Genomic DNA, 17467 nt, shown 5'->3' on the forward strand with positions numbered 1-17467 from the left:
GTTTTTCATTGTCTACATGGCGAAAAATTTCTTGTTTCTTTGCATGCTTCATGGTTTTTTTGTTGAAAACTGGACATTTTAGATAATATGTTGTAACAATTCTAATATCAGATCTCTCCCACCCTCAAGGTTTACGCTGCTGGTTTTTTGTTTGTTCGTTTTTTGTTTCTGATTATTCATTGAGTGATTTCCTGGACTCATTATGTAGATTTTGTTTTCTCTGAGGTGTGTAGCCACTGAGTTCTCTGCTGCCTTTTTTCCCTTTTCTCCTTGATTTATGCTTGCTTTCTTAGAAGCCATTCTTGGGTCAGTGTAATTTAGATGAGACAGAAGATTACTTTAAATGTCTTGCCTCTATGTCATCTGTAGATGAGAGTCTGTTTGAAAAGATACAACTTCAAACTTCCAGGCAGTTTACAAGACAGCCTTAGCTTTTACTTCCTGCTTGTGCAGGACCTCAAGGTCAGCTACAGATGGAGTGACCAGGGCCTTCACCTTTCCCAGATCTTTCCTGGGCATGTGCACAGCCCTAATAAACATGTGCTAAGCCTAGTATATGTGGTGGGATAAGTGTCCAAATTCTTTTCTTGGATATCCAGTTGTTCTGGCCCCTTTTGTTAAAAAACAAAAAACAAAAAACTATCCTCTTCTGTTGCCAGAGCTTTCCACTTCCCCAGGGTCATCTAGTGTCCAGGATTTCCTTTTAAATTCCCAATCAGCTCTTGTTCGCCCCAGTTGAAATCACAGCCTTAGGCACTCACAATGTTGCCTGGCATAGGGTATAGGGGTTTTTTGTTTGTGTTTTTGGAGAGCTGAGCTCTGAGTTAAATGAAATATCCACAGCACCCTGGGAGTAGAAGTGTTTGCCAGGGGGCTTGAACAAAACGTTTACTGTACTATCAGCTTGTTGCTTTTAATGCAGTTTCTAAAGAGGTAAGACTCTAATGGCTGCAAAGCTAGTGGCTTTTAGCTGTAGTATCACTGAGCTGGGCAGACAGAGGGTTTGGGAAGTGCCCCCAATTAAGCTGTTGCAGAACCCCACTGTCTCACCAAGGTTCGGTAGGTAGTTTCTCTTGTATAGATGACTTCTAGTTCTCTGGCTTTCGTTAACTTCCAGAATTCTGAAATGATTGAGTTTAGTTTTTTGCCCCTATTTTTGTTGTTTTAGCAGAAGAACAAGTTTACTGAGATCCTCTCTCTGCCATTCCGGAAGCTGATCGCTATATATGATTTTAATCCTTTGAAACTTGTTGAGACTTGTTTTATAGCTCAGCAAATGGTCTATTTTGATCAATCTTGTGTGTGTCCTTGGAAAAAATATGTATCTTGTAATGTCTGAGTGTGGTGTTTTATAGTCGATTAGGTCAAGTCAGTTAAATCATGTTGTCCTAATCTTCCATTTATCTATGACTAATATTTTGGTTTGCTTATTCTACTAGATAATGAGAGTGATGAGTTAAAATCTCCAAAATGAATACAGATGTGTCTTTCTCTCCCTTTAGTTCTGTCAATTTTTGGTTTGTGTATTTTATTTTAATTAATTTTTGGTTTGTGTATTTTATTTTAATTAATTAATTTTTGGTTTTGTGTTTCATACCCACGAGATCAGACCTGTGTCCTTATATTTAGTGTGCCTTTTGTAAAGAGCATGTACTTGAGTCTTGTGTTAATTGTCTGACAGTCTGTATCTATTAACTGGAGTGTATTTTCAACTTTTTTGTGGAAAACTGCACATTTCAGATAATATACTCCAGCAACTCTGGTCAGATCCCTGGCACCCCCAGCTCCCCACCAGCCACCCACGCTAGGTGTATATTTAACATAGTTTGCTTAATCCTCCCTCTTGCTATTTCTTTTTTAGTTATTCTTTATGTTTCTGTTTCTTATTTCCTCTTTTCTTGTATTATTTTAGATTATTCAAGGTTTTTTTTTTTTAAATCATGCCATTTTACCTCCTATATTAGCTTCTTACTTATACTTTTTCTTTTATTCTTTTAATTATCACCCTGGATATTACAATGTGCATCTTTGAAGTATTAGTTTGTTTTAAATTAGAACTTTTTTAGTACTTTTCAATCACTGCCAGTACACTGTTAAGTTTAAGTCCAATTTACCCCTTTCCCACCCTTTGTGCCACTGTTACCATATACTTGACTTCTTTATACACTATGCAGGCCACAAGGGAGTCACTGTTTTTAATGATCAGTATTCTCTTACGTACCCACATATTTAGGCTTACCAGTGCTTTTCATTCATTCCTGCAGACCCATGCTTCAATCTGGATCATTTTCCTCCTACCTAAGGAACTTCCTTTGCTGAATCTTAGCAGTGCAAGTTTACTAGCAATAAATTCTACCAGCTTTTGTTTGTATGAAAATAATGTTATTTCACCTTAAGTTTTAAAGGATATTTTCACTGGATAAAGAATTCCAGGTTGGCAAGTTTTGTTTTGCAATACTTTAAATATGCCAATCTATTGTCTTTGGTGACTGTAGTTAATAATACTGTATTGCAAAATAATACTGTATTTCATATTTGAAAGTTGCTAAGAGAATAGATCTTAAAAGTTCTCATCACAAGAAAAAAAAATTTGTAACTGTGTGGTGACAGACGTTGACTTATGGTGATCATTTCACAACATATACAAATATCAAATCATTTTGCTATATACCTAAAACTAATATAATGTTATGTCAATTCACCCCCCCATAGATAGATAATTGGATAAAAATTCTATTAGAATGACTTATTATAGGATATAGGATATAGTCAGGGTTTTTTCCTACTCTCATATTAAGATTTTTTTTTTCTCCCTCCACAATTATCATGCTACAAAAGAATGCTCTTTCTGGGGTTTTCCTTTGTTCTCTGTCTACAACTACCCAGGTTAAATAGTTCTATATTTTATCCCTGAATTACTAGTGCCTAACGAAGTGCCTGATACATAGTACTTGTTCAAAAATTAATAAATGAATGAGCAAACTCTTAATAGCCAACCCAAACTGCTTAGTTATGTTAACTTATAACACATGAAATGGTATTCAAAATTAGCTATAAATAGGTAATGACAAGGTTTGCACTACCATATACTTTGAGGCCTCCCATATTTAAGTCACAAAAATGGTTTCTTACCAGCTCTTCTTAGACCTATATGGTGGGTTAACGATACAGAAGATGACCTTTGCTTCGGGATTGTCAGTGGATTTGAACTAAAAGGTCCATTTAGATAGCATCCTTGACTAAAAGGGAAAGATAATAGGTTAAGATTTTTAAAAACATGAGAAAAAAATTCCTTTTTTCCTTATGGTCTTCAACTCAATTAGCAAATATCTGCTTATACATTTAGTTTAGACATCTATCTAGTGCCTAAGGAGTAAAGCAGGAGCCAGCAAACTTTTACTGTAAAGAACCACGTAGTAAACACTTTGAGCTTTGCAGGCCATAAGGTCTCTGCAATTACTCAACTCTGCCAACTGCAGTATAAAAACAGCCATAAACAATAATAAACAAATGAGTATTGTTTCAATATAATTTTATTGACAAAAACAGGTATGGGCCACATTAGGTCCACAGGCTATAATTTGCTGAACCCTGGCTTCAAGCAGGTTATGAATATCACCTGGAGGGCTTCTTACTACACAGATTTCTAGTCCCATCCCCAAGATTTCTGATTCAAAAGGTCTGTGAAGGTCTCCCCTTCTTCACAGATATTGATTACCCACTGACGCAATCATATCCTGGAACTGAAATGTTTATTACAGGTTTTAGGGTTCTTATGAAGAAATTACATATAGGTGAGCAGTCACAGTATACCAACTGATACATAAAAGGCATTTTAAGATTATATATTTTAAAGCTTTTGGCCCAATGCCATACATATAGCACTTCCTTTCTTAGTCACTAGCCTGTTTTCTTCTGTTAGTCAATTCCTGATTGGGCACTTTGCTACAGGATCAAGGACAAATCTAGATTCTCTATTTTCCACTCAATATTTTGTTAGTATAGGCTGAGTTCTCAAGATTTTCCCTAACTCCTTCATCTTTTTTGTACTTCCACACCCCCTTACTCAAGGAAAATCTGTTTTTCAGCATCAGATATATCTGATGCTATCTTTGTATGTGTTTTTCCACCTGTAAAATTAGAGATTTAGAATAAAGGACTTCTAAGATAACATCTAGCCTTTAGATTCGATAACATTTTTTGCTCAATAGTAATAATAGTTTGTTGGCAATGTTACAAAAAGAGGCAATATGTAAATAATACCACTCAATAAACTCATCTCCCTACCAATGCTCAAACATTCTTTGTATTTGAATATTCATTGCCTACATACAGAGTGGGAGAGATGGGGAAAGAAGAGTGACAATACCACCCAGGGCAATATTCAAATAGAACAATCTGTGTACTCTCCCAACATCTACTTCCTGATTAATATTCAAAACAAAGACAGGGTTTTCTCCTTCAGAGAAGAGACCCGAAGCACTGCTCCATAGTCTTCTACCTTAATCCAGGGGGCCTAATCATTGAAACAGCTGTTTAGAATTGAGAGGTCAAATGACAGGTTTTCAGCTCAGTTCCAGAATCATTAATTCCCTGCCTATAACCAGATAAATATATACCGCAATGAGATTACATAAAAAATACTGAAGAGTGTATAACTGATTCACTTTGCTATAAAGCAGAAACTAACACACCATTGTAAAGCAATTATACTCCAATAAAGATGTTAAAAAAAAATACTGAAGAAAGCAGAGGGCAAGATAGGCTAGGAGTCCCAGTGATTATTAATAGTTGGTAGGAAGGTGATTAAAGTCAGACTTCGGAATCGGTCTTCAAATCCAAGTGCACAAGCATTACAAGAGATGTCAAATGTTATGGTCACAGAGTTAAGTCATATGTTAAGAGTTGATTTCTAAGACAATCAATGCAAATTACCTTGACAAGTTTTGTATCACCTCATTTATTATTTTTTTTTAGGTAGCTGTAAAACTTTCTGGCTCCAACATCCAGATTTGCAGAGCCATTATCTTAAAAACTGAGTGGGATGACACCATTAGCCCTCTTGAATCTCTGCAGTTCAAATAGGTTCCAGGCATTGGTATAAATCTCTAATAAATTATGAGACACATAATTGAGAAGCTGGTTCCCAAGTACATTATTTAGAAGACATACTATTGCCAGGCAACAAGTTATTAGATTTAATTACAGAGCACTTACGGCTATGAAAGATGAATCTGAATAGGTTAAAGGCAAGCCTCTTTAGTGTAGGGGTACCTATAGTTGATGGCCCTCAGAGTTTTGGTATGCAATTTGCCTACATTTCCCAGGGAAAGTCTTTTCAAAGGAAATAAGCTGTGAGTTCTGAATACATTGTTTGTCCACAGGGAGGGTCTGGGTCCCAGCAGGCATTCCATGCATAGCAGTTTAGCCATTCTTTTAACCCTAGGTACTAACACTGTACTTGGGTAATTCAATTGTCAGCTAACCCAGAAAAGCATTCTTCAACTCTTCCTGGAATTTCCTGACCAGTAAAACTTCATCCTAGGTCTGAAACTTAAGCAGAAGGCAGTATCAACTGTCATATGGACACCATACCCCTGCAGGATACTTGTTAAGCAGCTGTTTATCTTCAAAGACCCATTTTAATGTAATCCCAAACTCTTTACAGTAGTCAAGCAGGTCTCAGAAGGGTTGTAATGACTAATGCAAGGTAGAAAATGAAAATTGCCATAAAAGAGCAAAGAAAAGGTGTTAAAGAGATTCAGAGGCGAAACAGATTACTTTTCCTTGGAGAACAAGGGAGGGGGATGTCAGCGTGTTATTCTTAAACTGTGACATCTGAGCTCAATCTTTAAAGACATACAGAAATAGGGGTCAGAGGGTCTCTTCTAGGTAGAGGGAATAACTAAAAAGGGGCACAACTGTGCACAAACAGAGGGAATATCAAACAGTTAAGTTTGACTGGATTTTCAGATAAATAAAGGTGATACCGGAGAGGTATTTTGGTGTTATAAAGTAATGGCCTTCTTAATTAAAATCTCAAGTCCTCTAAGAGATGAACAGTGGTAAACTCTTTTTTTTTTAATTAATTAATTAATTTATGGCTGCATTGGGTCTTTGTTGCTGCATGCAGGCTCTCTCTAGGGGCCACTCTTCATTGCGGTGCATGGGCTTCTCATTGCAGTGGCTTCTCTTGTTGCAAAGCACGGGCTCTAGGCGCGTGGGCTTCAGTAGTTGTGGCATGCGGGCTCAGTAGTTGTGGCATGCAGGCCTTAGAGTGCAGGCTCAGTAGTTGTGGTGCACGGGCTTAGTTGCTCCACGGCATGTGGGATGTTCCCAGACCAGGGCTCAAACCCGTGTCCCCTGCATTGGCAGGCGGATTCTCAACCACTGCGCCACCAGGGAAGCCTCAGCAGTGGTAAACTCTTAAGAGTAGGTAATACAGTGGCTGTTCAAGTAGGACTAATTCTTCTTCCTTGTGGTTTTCCTCCTTTGGAGTCCTCTCATCATACCTAACATAAGGTTTATAATACTTCACTTTTTTTCTCCAGGCAAATCATAAAGAAAACCAAACTTAAGTCCTATATTACGCTTTACACAAATGAGGCAGCTGAAAAATATAATTCAGCTTAATTTTCAAAGGGACTGAAACTAAAAACAAAATTATGAGAAAACTTCAAGGAAGAGTCTAACACAAGTTACATGCCTGTTACTTTCACGTAGAGAGCTTTCCAAATCATTTTTCTACTCTTATTCTTTGCAAGACTGCTCATCTCTGTTTGCTTAATTTTTCCAAGTAAGGGTGCAACTTTGTCATGAGGGAGTAACAGAATTTTAAATCTCAGGCTAGGAATTTGGGCAGTATTCTATGGGTGTTGATAAATGTCCAAAAACTTAATGATTAGTAAAAACTGTATAATCAAAGTTTTGTTTACGGAAGATTTCTGGTGGAAGGGTAGAAGATGGATTGGGTAGTGAAGGATATTAGAAATGGAAGGATAATTCAATAGCCCACGTAAGGAATAATGAAAACATGAAATAGTGTAGGCAAAGTGATAAAGGAAAAAAAGGAATAGAGAGGAAAAGAGGTTTAGAGATAGACTTGACAACTGTTATCTATAGAGTAAGGTAACAGGATGTATAGATAACACCCAGTTTTCTAGGTAAATCAATTTTGTAAGCAACCACAAAACTAGAGGACTGCAGCACTGTGCCAGGAAATGAGGACAGAATAATAGTAACAGAGGGAAAAGCAGCTGGAGGGATAAGAAATTTGGTTTCAGACATAGTTTCAGGGAGCAGGAGGTTCAATATTTAAATCATGCTGAAATCATAGGGTGATTTAAAATCATAGTCAGAGAAGCTATGATCAGAATCCAGAGCTACATTCGTATCAAAACTAGGACATGTGATCTCCATTCTGGAGTACTCTAATAAATTCAAAATGAATGCCTCATGATTACAGAGTTACAAGCCTATTTGTTTTGTGCTACTAAAGCATAAATGTTCCCAAACAAAATGTCACCATACATTAATGATCTATAGCTACGATGTCTAATATGCCTGCCATTTATGTCTATATGATAGTTGCATATGGCTCTTTGTATTTTAATTAATTAAAATCAAATCAAATTTAAATTAAGTTCCTTAGTCATACTAGACACATTTCAAGCTCTCAGTAGCCACACGTAGCTGGGGACTACCAAATTGCATGTACAGCTATAAAAAATTCCAGTCATCACAGAAATTTCTATTGGACGGCACTGATCTAGAGACTTGAATTTCAAAAGGAAGAGTGGTTGTAAATGCTTCATATATTCCCCTTTACCCTACGTTCAAAGTATACTTAGAAATTTATTACTGAGAAGCTCCAGCTTCTGCACACTAGAAAGATTACTTCTAGCCTCATCTCTTTAAAGTAGATGTTTCCTAATATGGCCAATTACTGTATTCTTCAAAGTTCTAAATCTTTTATGAGGCATATGATTTTGTTTTAATGTGTGTTAAGTAAATATATGGAATCTGCCTATACTTACCTTTAACTCTGAGATATGTTCGTATAAAGATTAGTTTTCCTTGGACCATGTTTCTATTTTATTATCAATCGTGTGAGGCAGGAGTATAAAAATAACCTTAACTCAGTGCATCAAACGTTTCTTTTATCTTAAATGCATTGCTGTTACATCAATGTGATGGAAAGATGAAAAAACAGAATCATTTTCATCATTCTTTCTTAAACTCAAAAGTATTCTCAAGATATTTCCCAGGGTTAAGAAATACCTGTCATATTTTCAGTTCCTAACGTCATTTACTTCGTCATATCCTGCTTCCGTTAACAAAACAACAACAACGACAGCAACAAAAACCATTATCCTGTTTAGGCTCTGGGCTAGCTTTGGACCAAAGCTCATTTTCCTGTGATGTTCTCTTCATACTTGAATCCATTCCTATTTTATAAATCATTTCACTCAATTTTTCTTTCATAAAAATGGAGTTCATCTACTTGAATGTACTGTATAAGATTCAAATTAATAAACCACACAAGCATCTGGAAAATTACAATGATCTGATCATATTTCATATATAAAATGTTCATATAAAGTTTAACAGATAAATCGCTCTGGTCCAACACTGCCACCTACTGTTTCAAATGTGTAACTACACAGGTCAAGTTAAAGTATCAACACAACACATGCTCAGTCCTAACAAAGTGGTTTAACAGGAAATTTACACTGGTTCCAATTTTATTAACATGGTTAGATAATTGACTAAATAGAAGCTTATAACTCACACAAGATATCAATATCTTTCCTGGCCTTTAAAAGGCAGAGTATTGAATCCTTTGTTATCAGAGTAAGTGGATATATATACATTCAGAAGATCTCAGCTCCTGCAATCTCCCAGCCTCACTCACTTGGTTGCAGTTACTGACACCTCTCCTTTGTAGGGTTAGCACTGTTTAGTTCCAAGTAAATACTCAAGAGAATATACAATATATTAGTAGTTTTAGTTCCCCAGCAGGAACAGGGCTTAAAAGTGTCCTGTTACCTTACATCTCACGTCTGAGGTAACATCTGCGGTGAACCTTGGGGATGCTCCTCCTTTCACAAGTCAGAAACTGTTGACCAATCTCTGAATACTACGCAGGGGCCTGGTGACTGCCCCTAATATGGCCCTCTACCGTGGCTTTCCCAGTACTGCATCCTAAATTGATCCTTGTTTCCTTAAACTGCCTCCCTGATTCATGTTCTTAAGGCTCTGGCATGCTTTGTACCCAACTTACCTATTTGGGGGGAAAGGAGATTACCTTCTTTTTAAGAATCAGTTTCTCTATCAGGCCACAAACAAAGCCATCCTATACTTACAAACAAAGCCATCCTATACTAAAATACTTCCAGTGTTCCTTTATGCTTTTAGAACTATTTCAAACTTCATTCACAGAAAGAAAGTTGATGTATTAGATTCAGGTTTCTTGAAAAGGCTCTGGGGATTTTACCTTAAGATGCCAAATTCTTGGTGAGCCCTTTTGCCATTATTGCGTTCCCACCTTGGAGAAGTCTGGTCGATAGGTGGCAGACCTGAGGTTCCCGAGCTCCTTCTCAGCTGTGGGGTTGATAAACTATTCCTACTGTTTAGCCCCTGTTGGATAATTTAACAATGATTAAAATCGTTATCCTTCAATATGCCGTAAAAGATGGTCCATGGAAATATCAATACAAAGTACAGCTGACCCTTGAACAACTCGGGGGTTAGGGGCACTGATCCTCTGTGTAGTCGAATAATCTGGGTGTCATAAATAACATACAAGTGGGCCTTCCCTATGCAGGCTTCCTCCATATCCGGATTCCGCATCCGCGGATCCAACCAACTGCAGATGGTGTAGAACTGTAGTATTTACTATTGAAAAAGATACGGGTCTGAGTGGACCCACACAGTTCAAACCCATGTCATTTAAGGATCAACCATACATTTTTAGCATGTATAGGAGAAACAAAATATTTTATTCTGAAAATCTGTCAATTTTACTCCAAACATAACATTCTATATTGTTCTTCTATTTATCTTCCTCCAACTAAAAAATGATTTCTGAACTCCCTATAGTTTAACCAAATTTTTTTTCTTTTGTACATTTTATTCCTAGTTTTATGAGAAATATGCAACTGACAATTTTAAAAGTAGATATGAAAGATTTACCCTGAAAAAAGACTTCAGAGGGCAAGCTTAGGATCAGGAGTGATCCCTATTTCCTAATATATTTTCAGTACAATGCTAATGTACATAGATAGAGGTTAAACTGCAGAATTCTGAGCTACCTTTTGAATTAATGACAATTAAATTCAGAACACCTTTCACATTAAGAATATTTTACCCTAATTTTTGAAAATATTCTCCGTTAATCCAAATGTTAACCAGAATATTCCATTTTTGACCATTGTGAATAGGTGTTTTAGTGAAATTGACATTAAACAGTTTCTGCTTCTTATAAATTTCCCCTATCAGCAGACACAAAACCATCTCAAAGAGATAAATACCATTTATATTTAAGTTTTCCCAAGGATGTTGATTTTTTAAAGGTTCAATGTTAGTTATATTTACATTGAAAAAGTTGTTTATGTAACATCCTTTCTGACTATAATTTAGGTCCATACAATCTTTCTTAGTTCTTAATACACGTATAAGACATTTACATTAAATTATCTGTTCTAACTCCCTTTTCCTTACTAATTATTTTTTCATAAATGCTCTTGCTCTTTTCTGAAGTAACATCAGGCTTTTTATATTCTTTTCCAAAGCAGAGATAAATTAGATAAGAAATTCAAATAAGAAATTTTAAAGAACACAAAGAAAAGAAATAAGGGTTACTTCCTGGTTCTTATATGACTTATTCCTATCAGTAAATTCTAGTACTCAAAATAAGCCTTATTACCTAGAATGTTCAGGAAATGAGGAATTAGGCATCCTATTTAATTAATATTATTGTTTAAATGTTTCTAAAATGTACAGTACACTTTTCTACATAGTAAACGTAATAACAAACATAATACTGATATCAATGTGATTTTTTTTTTTTTTTGGCCTCGTCATACGGCTTGTGGGATCTCAGTTCCCCGACCAGGGATTGAACCCACAGCAGTAAAAGCCCAAAATCCTAACCACAAGGCCACCAGGGAATTCCCTCAGCGTGATTTTTATCACTAAGATTTTTAAGAATTATTATTTTTTAAAATTACTATTCTAAACATCAGATATCAATGGAAAATACAAAGGAAGAACAACATAGCAAATGAAAACTAACTCAAGAATATATTAGTTATTTTATTGATGAATTTATTGCTATCCCTTTTTGTTGCTTGTGATTAACCTTTCTCATAGGTAGAGTGCTAAAAAAAAAAATGCCATATAACTTAATTCCCATTGGGTTTTGTGTAATGCAGGTGCTACTCGATACACTTTAAAAATAAAAGCATCACATAACTACCTATGATCCAGATTTGTGAACAATAATTATCAAAAATTTGCCCTAATCGGGCTTGCTTAATTTTTCAACACTTCTATACAATAATGCTGAGAATTAACAGAATTAACTGATGATCAAAGTCTCTCCAAAAACTATATTTAACTTTTTCTAAGCTCTAGATCACTATTACAATGAACAAAATTAACTGGCTTGAATTTCATCTTCTCTCAGTTTCTTTAGCTAGTAGAATAAAGTAGTTAAAATAATCTCTAAAATATTTCTATTTTTAAAGTTTTATGATCTCTGCTACTGGTAAAGGTATTGATAGTCAAATAAAAGAATTAAAAGCAACCTGAACAGACATAATGTATACCTATTTAGAACAGTATTTATTATTTTCTAAAGGAAATCCTATTTTGAATCAGTGATATTTAAAGAAAAATTAATCCCATTATCTACTGATGGAAAAGTCAATGCCTATTGGGCTATAGTAATCTCCAGTGGGTAGGCGGGAGGTAAGGAGACACAGTTCCAAAAAATGTGAAAATCAGTTTAAAATAATGCTGTGTAATTTCATAAAATGAATATTATAATGATCATTTTTCTTCGTTTAAAAACAATTTCTGGTTTCTAAAGAATAAAATAGAATAATGACACAATTTGAATACTAGTTTGCTGTACAGCCTGAAATTAAATTTGCCTGTTGTTCTCTACTTCTTAAAAACAATAACAATAATAAAAAAATAGTTGCTACCAATGAAGTTATAACTGCTAATTACAGCAATATTATTTAGAATAAAAACTGAATACTTGCTTAGAATTATTTGAGATTATGACTACCTCTGAAGTCCCAAGCAACTCAATGTACTGGAAAAGAAGCTGGCCCTTTAAAAAGAAATTCTATTTTATGCAAAATTTAAAGGAGCAGTTTTAATTCAAAAACATTATTAAACGTGATAAACAGGGCTGGCTGATTACTGTATTTTGACCTTGTGAAGTTTTCTATCTCCTTTGTCGGCTGGGTCCTCTATTTCAGAGCAGTGATAAAATCCAGGAAATGGTGTGAGAGGATTAATCTTTGGCCTACAGGAGCCAGAGAAAGCACCCATCAAGCTACTGATACTCCGGAGGGAAGAAATGACTTGCGGGGGAAGGGTTGGGTCAACCAGAAGATCTGACACCATATTACGAGCCTCATTTAGCACCGAAAGATCAACTCCACTTCCACCTCCAGAATTCTAGAAAAGAAAAAAAAAAAAAACCATAAAATTATATGTGTTACACAGAAAATTTAACATTTAAGAAAAACTTAACTCTAACAATGACTAAGTACTTGAATCCTATTAAATATTAATTTTCATTTATTTGGACTTGGCATAAATGATATATCAAGTGGTACGATTCTAACTTTAAAATTTTTGATGTTGATATAACAGATATTGTGAACTTTAATTTTTTTTCTACATTTTTCATTAGTGTATCTCATATTTAACGGTATTCGTTAATGACTTCCTTATAACTAGTATGGAACCAGATTTGTGTTTCTTTCAGAATCTATAGTTTGGGCATTTTATTAATTTATTAATGATTCTCTTTCCTCTATGTCAAAATTTCTTTCAAACATATACAGCATTTCTTTTATTTACTCCTCACTTAAGAGGCAGTCTAGCATAGTGACAAGGCTTTGTTGCAAAGACATCTGAGTTGGAAATCTAGACTTTAGCCCTAACTGCATGACTTGGAGCAAGTTATTCAACATCTGAACTTTTCAGTTTCTTCACTGTAAAATGGGGATAACAACTACCTCATTAAGGGCTGATATGAGAATTAAATCTGGTAAGCTATGTAAAGCACATAAAGCAATGCATGGTACATATATTTAAAATGCAATAAATAAAACTATTATTATCCATATTATAGAAAATGATGAGATAAAAAGGAGAAAAAATGGTGTCAGAGTTCAAAGGAGATAGTGATAACACTGAACTGAATAGTTAATATGGAAGGAATAACAGGACGCTGGACCCTTAAAAATGGATAGGAAATACATTTTTAAAAATTTAAAATTAATATTTCATTGATGAATATATATGATATGATTTTTACTTTTTGAAAATATATATTATGTTCAACTCAATTACCCACAGAAATAAGTACACTGATAATCAGAACAGTGAATTAAATGTTACTTTTGTTTGTTTTCTTGTGCCTTGAATTTACATTTGGGTGTGTTCGTAAGTATTCAAAGTATTTATTGAGTTCACTGTTTATTAATTACCCTCAACACATTTTGAAATTGAGAAATGTTATGAAAGTTAGACCAACAATTAGCTTAGTAATGTCTTTGCTCTTTGTGGAATTCTTTTCTTTTCCCTTGTGAAGTATTATTTTGTATTAGCTTTTATCTTAAAACGTTCTCCGTTATTGGGCCATAGCCCAGCTATTTCTAGTCTTTATAAGCAAACACCTCTCTCTATATGTCACTGTAGATATTAAGCATACTTCTGACAGATAGCTTCCCCTAACTTGAACTACTGAACCAAAGTAAATGAACCAAAACAAAATCACTATAAAACTACCCTTGCATATGTTGGTCAAACCTATACCTCCACAAATTGTGTATAACAGTATCTGTTTTCCCTCACCCAAATAAGAAATCTGTTGTCATTTGAGTTGGTGTTCCCTTATATGCAGTGTGTCATTTCTCTCTGGCTGCTTTCAAAATATTTTCTTTGCTTTTAGTTTTCAAATGTTTAATTGACATACCTCAGAGTAGATTTGGGGCGGGGGGCACTGATCCTATTTGGGATTCACTCAGCTTCTTGAATTTGCAGAATGACATCTTTTGCAAAATTTGGGAAGTTTTCAGCCATTATTTCTTCAAATACTTTTTCAAACCTACTCTCTCTCCTTCTCAGACACTGATGATATGAACGTTGGATCTTTTGTTATTGTCCACCAGGTCCTGAAGGCTCCTTTTGTTTCCATTTATTTTCTCAATGTTGTTCAAATTGAGTAAATTCTACTGATCTATCCTCAAGCTCAACAGATTCTATGCTCTATCAATCATCACCACTGTACTGAGACCATTTTACAAGTTTTTTATTTCCTTTATTGCATTTTTCAGTTCTATAACTTCCCTTTTTTTTTTTTTTTTGGTAACTTCTGTTTTTTTGCTAAGATTTTCTATTTTGTTTATTTGTTTCAAGAAAATTTGTAATTGCTTGTTAGGATGTTTTTATGATGGTCGCTTTAAAATTCTTTGTCAGACAATTCCAAATCCGATCATCTTGGTGTTAATCATCGACTGTGTTTTCTCATTTAAGTTGTGATTCTCCTGGTTCTTGGTATGACAGGTGATTTTCAAAATTTTATCAACATTTTGGTAACTGTGCTAGAAGACTCTGGGTCCTATTTAAACCTTTTATAGTAGGAGGTGGTCTTCCTCTTTAGATTTAGCACCAAGTCCTAGTCTACTTTTTCAGGCTGTAGTTCTAATGAAAATTTAATTCTCAGGGCATTCACAGTGGTATTTTCCGTCTGCTTGATTTTCTCCTGGTGCCACTAGGGTTTCCACTGGTCCCTGCTGGTGCTGCGGGTGAGAGTTGGTGAGGAGCTTCCTCAGGTTGGGCTATCTGATGCCTCTAGGTCGGGGAAGGGAGTCTCCAAGCCACAAGGACCGAGAGCACTTTCTGGGCTAGGCACCTGTGTTGTGGAGACCTGGCCACCCTCTGTCTCATTGGGGAAGGGGAGTCTCATGCCTAGTAGGGAATAACCATACTTCCCTGGCCACTTAACGTCAATGGAGTTCCTGATCAATTCCCCCTTGGTGTTGTTGGCAAGACTCTCATTCAATTTTAAGGAAAGGAAGAGCCTACCTGCATCATGTTCTGTTGTTAGGCTGGGAGTCTGCATTACTCCAACATCTGCTGTTGGGTGACAGTTATAAAGACACCCTGTCACACTATGTTGTTCCTCTGTTACTGGGGTCCCTAATTTCTCCTCTTTGCATTTTTCAGAGTTCTCCTTTGTTCACCTCTTGCGTTATTTCCAGAGTTTATACTGGTACTTAGCAGAGAGTATCAGGGAGAATTAAATCTGATGATACATGCAGAACACATAAAGCAATGTATAGAATATATAGGTAAAGGGCAATAAATATTATTATTATGGAAAGTGGTGAGATAAAATGGTACCAGATTTCAAAGAATATATAGATAACTTTAATCTGAGTGATTAACAGACACATCATGGTAAGGGTGGCATTTGAGCTGAGCTGTTCATTTGGTAGGATTTTACTCAGAAAGATTAGGAGAAAAGAATTTTTTACAATAAAAACAAACAAAATTTATTTGGGGGAACTCATTCTTCAAGAAGGAGAGAGCATAAATAAAGGTACAAAAGTGGTGAAATAGTGATGTACAGGGAACGTAAAGTTTTTTAAGTATAGGCTATATGTATATACTTTTTTTTTTTTTTTTTTTTAAAGAGCAGTGGAAGATAAGGTTGGAGAGGCATGTTGGAACCAATATTTGATAACATCAGATTCCAGGCTAAGGAATATGGACAATGGAGAGTCATGGATTTTGAGGTGGTCAAAGAGAAATAAAGCAAGAAAAGGAAAAAAGAAGTGATGGAAGGTATTAAAAAGAAGGCAGTACTTATGATGTTAAGACCTGACAAAAGTGTGAGAAAAGAGCATTCCAGGCACACAGACTAGCGCCTGCAAAGATGCAGAGGCAGAAGCCTGCCTGGCTTGTTTGAGGAATAACAAGGCCAGTGTAGCAGCAGCTGAGTAAATGAAAGAGAAAGCAGAAGATGAGGTCAGAGAAGTAAAAGGGAGTAAAGGAAGGGACCATATTGTGCAGGGTCTTTGAAGTCCATGATTAGGACTTCAGCTTTTATTTTTGGTGAGATAGGAGCATAGTGAGCAAGAGACTGACATCATCTGACTTACGTCAGATCGAATGGAATATTCAGATTATTTGCTATAACTTTAAAAGTTTAACTTAAATTCTTATTTCCCATTTGGCTTATATTTGGCAAACTCTTGTTTTTGTACACAGAGCCAAGAATACTACATTTTAACAGTTACTGTGGGAGTGGAGGAGGGGGAGGAGAAGGTGGCTGTGTGTCCCTCAGATGCTAAAACATTTGTTATATGGCCCTTTATAGGAAAAAATGTGCTAACTCGTATCTTATACTATAATTTCAGAGATGCTTAGTATTTATTATTATTGAAATTAATATAATATCAGCTTATATTTTTCTGTGCTACTATGTACCAGGCACATATTATTATTTTAATCAGCCCTCTGAGGAAACTGGTATTACTCCCAATTTATAGATGAAGAAATAGGTTCAAAGTGTCTTAAAAGGCTTGCCTAATTTTTTAGCTGGGAGGGACTAGTTTGTATCAGACCAACTCTTCTGCCTAGAACAATAGGTCTAGAAAAGCCAAAATAAAATAGAAATAGCATCCATTTCAGGGCATCAGAACACAGTCAAGCAGCCAGGGCTTGAAAACACAAGAATCTAGAGTTAAGAGAAAAGATTAAAATGAACCCAATATTCTGTGCTACTTTTTCCTTTCACAGAATTTGCTACTGATTCATAGCTGACATGGGGCAGAGAAGACGAGAAGCAGAGCAGTTAAGAGGCTAGGAAACAGCTCTATGCTGGGAGACCAAAACTGGAATTTAGGGTTATAAAGACAGGGAGAGCTTTAAATGCCAAGCAAGATCCCAGAGAGAAGGGAAGAACAAAGATGCAAGGCTGAATTCAGAGCTGCTTTTCCCCTGAAGATATTTGCCAATCTGTAAACAGTGGCCAAGAGATGGAGAAACCAAGCAGAAATCCTCAAAAAGATTTCTATTTTGAAAGTAAAATATCGTTTTCAGCAGTCTCAATGCTGGAGAAAACCAAACAAAAGGAGTTCCGAGAAAAACACCACTAACCAAACTGTTATAAGAAGAGACAGAAAACCTGAATAGTCCTAAAACTATTAAA

General features: G+C 35.6%; 1 protein-coding gene across 3 annotated transcripts in view; it reads right to left on the reverse strand.

The window, feature by feature from the left end:
* PDE3B (phosphodiesterase 3B) overlaps window positions 1–17467 on the reverse strand; it is a 177025-nt gene that overhangs the window by 48506 nt on the left and 111052 nt on the right. For all 3 annotated transcript variants that reach the window (XM_060303477.1, XM_060303479.1, XM_030831481.2), the window contains exons 3-5: window positions 12448–12696; window positions 9497–9639; window positions 3133–3239 (exon numbers count right to left, since the gene is read on the reverse strand). In XM_060303477.1, coding sequence (XP_060159460.1) covers window positions 3133–3239; window positions 9497–9639; window positions 12448–12696 — 499 coding nt within the window. The remainder of the gene's footprint in view (window positions 1–3132; window positions 3240–9496; window positions 9640–12447; window positions 12697–17467) is intronic.

This window comes from Globicephala melas, chromosome 8, assembly GCF_963455315.2.
Source record: "Globicephala melas chromosome 8, mGloMel1.2, whole genome shotgun sequence".
Lineage (NCBI taxonomy): Eukaryota > Metazoa > Chordata > Mammalia > Artiodactyla > Delphinidae > Globicephala > Globicephala melas.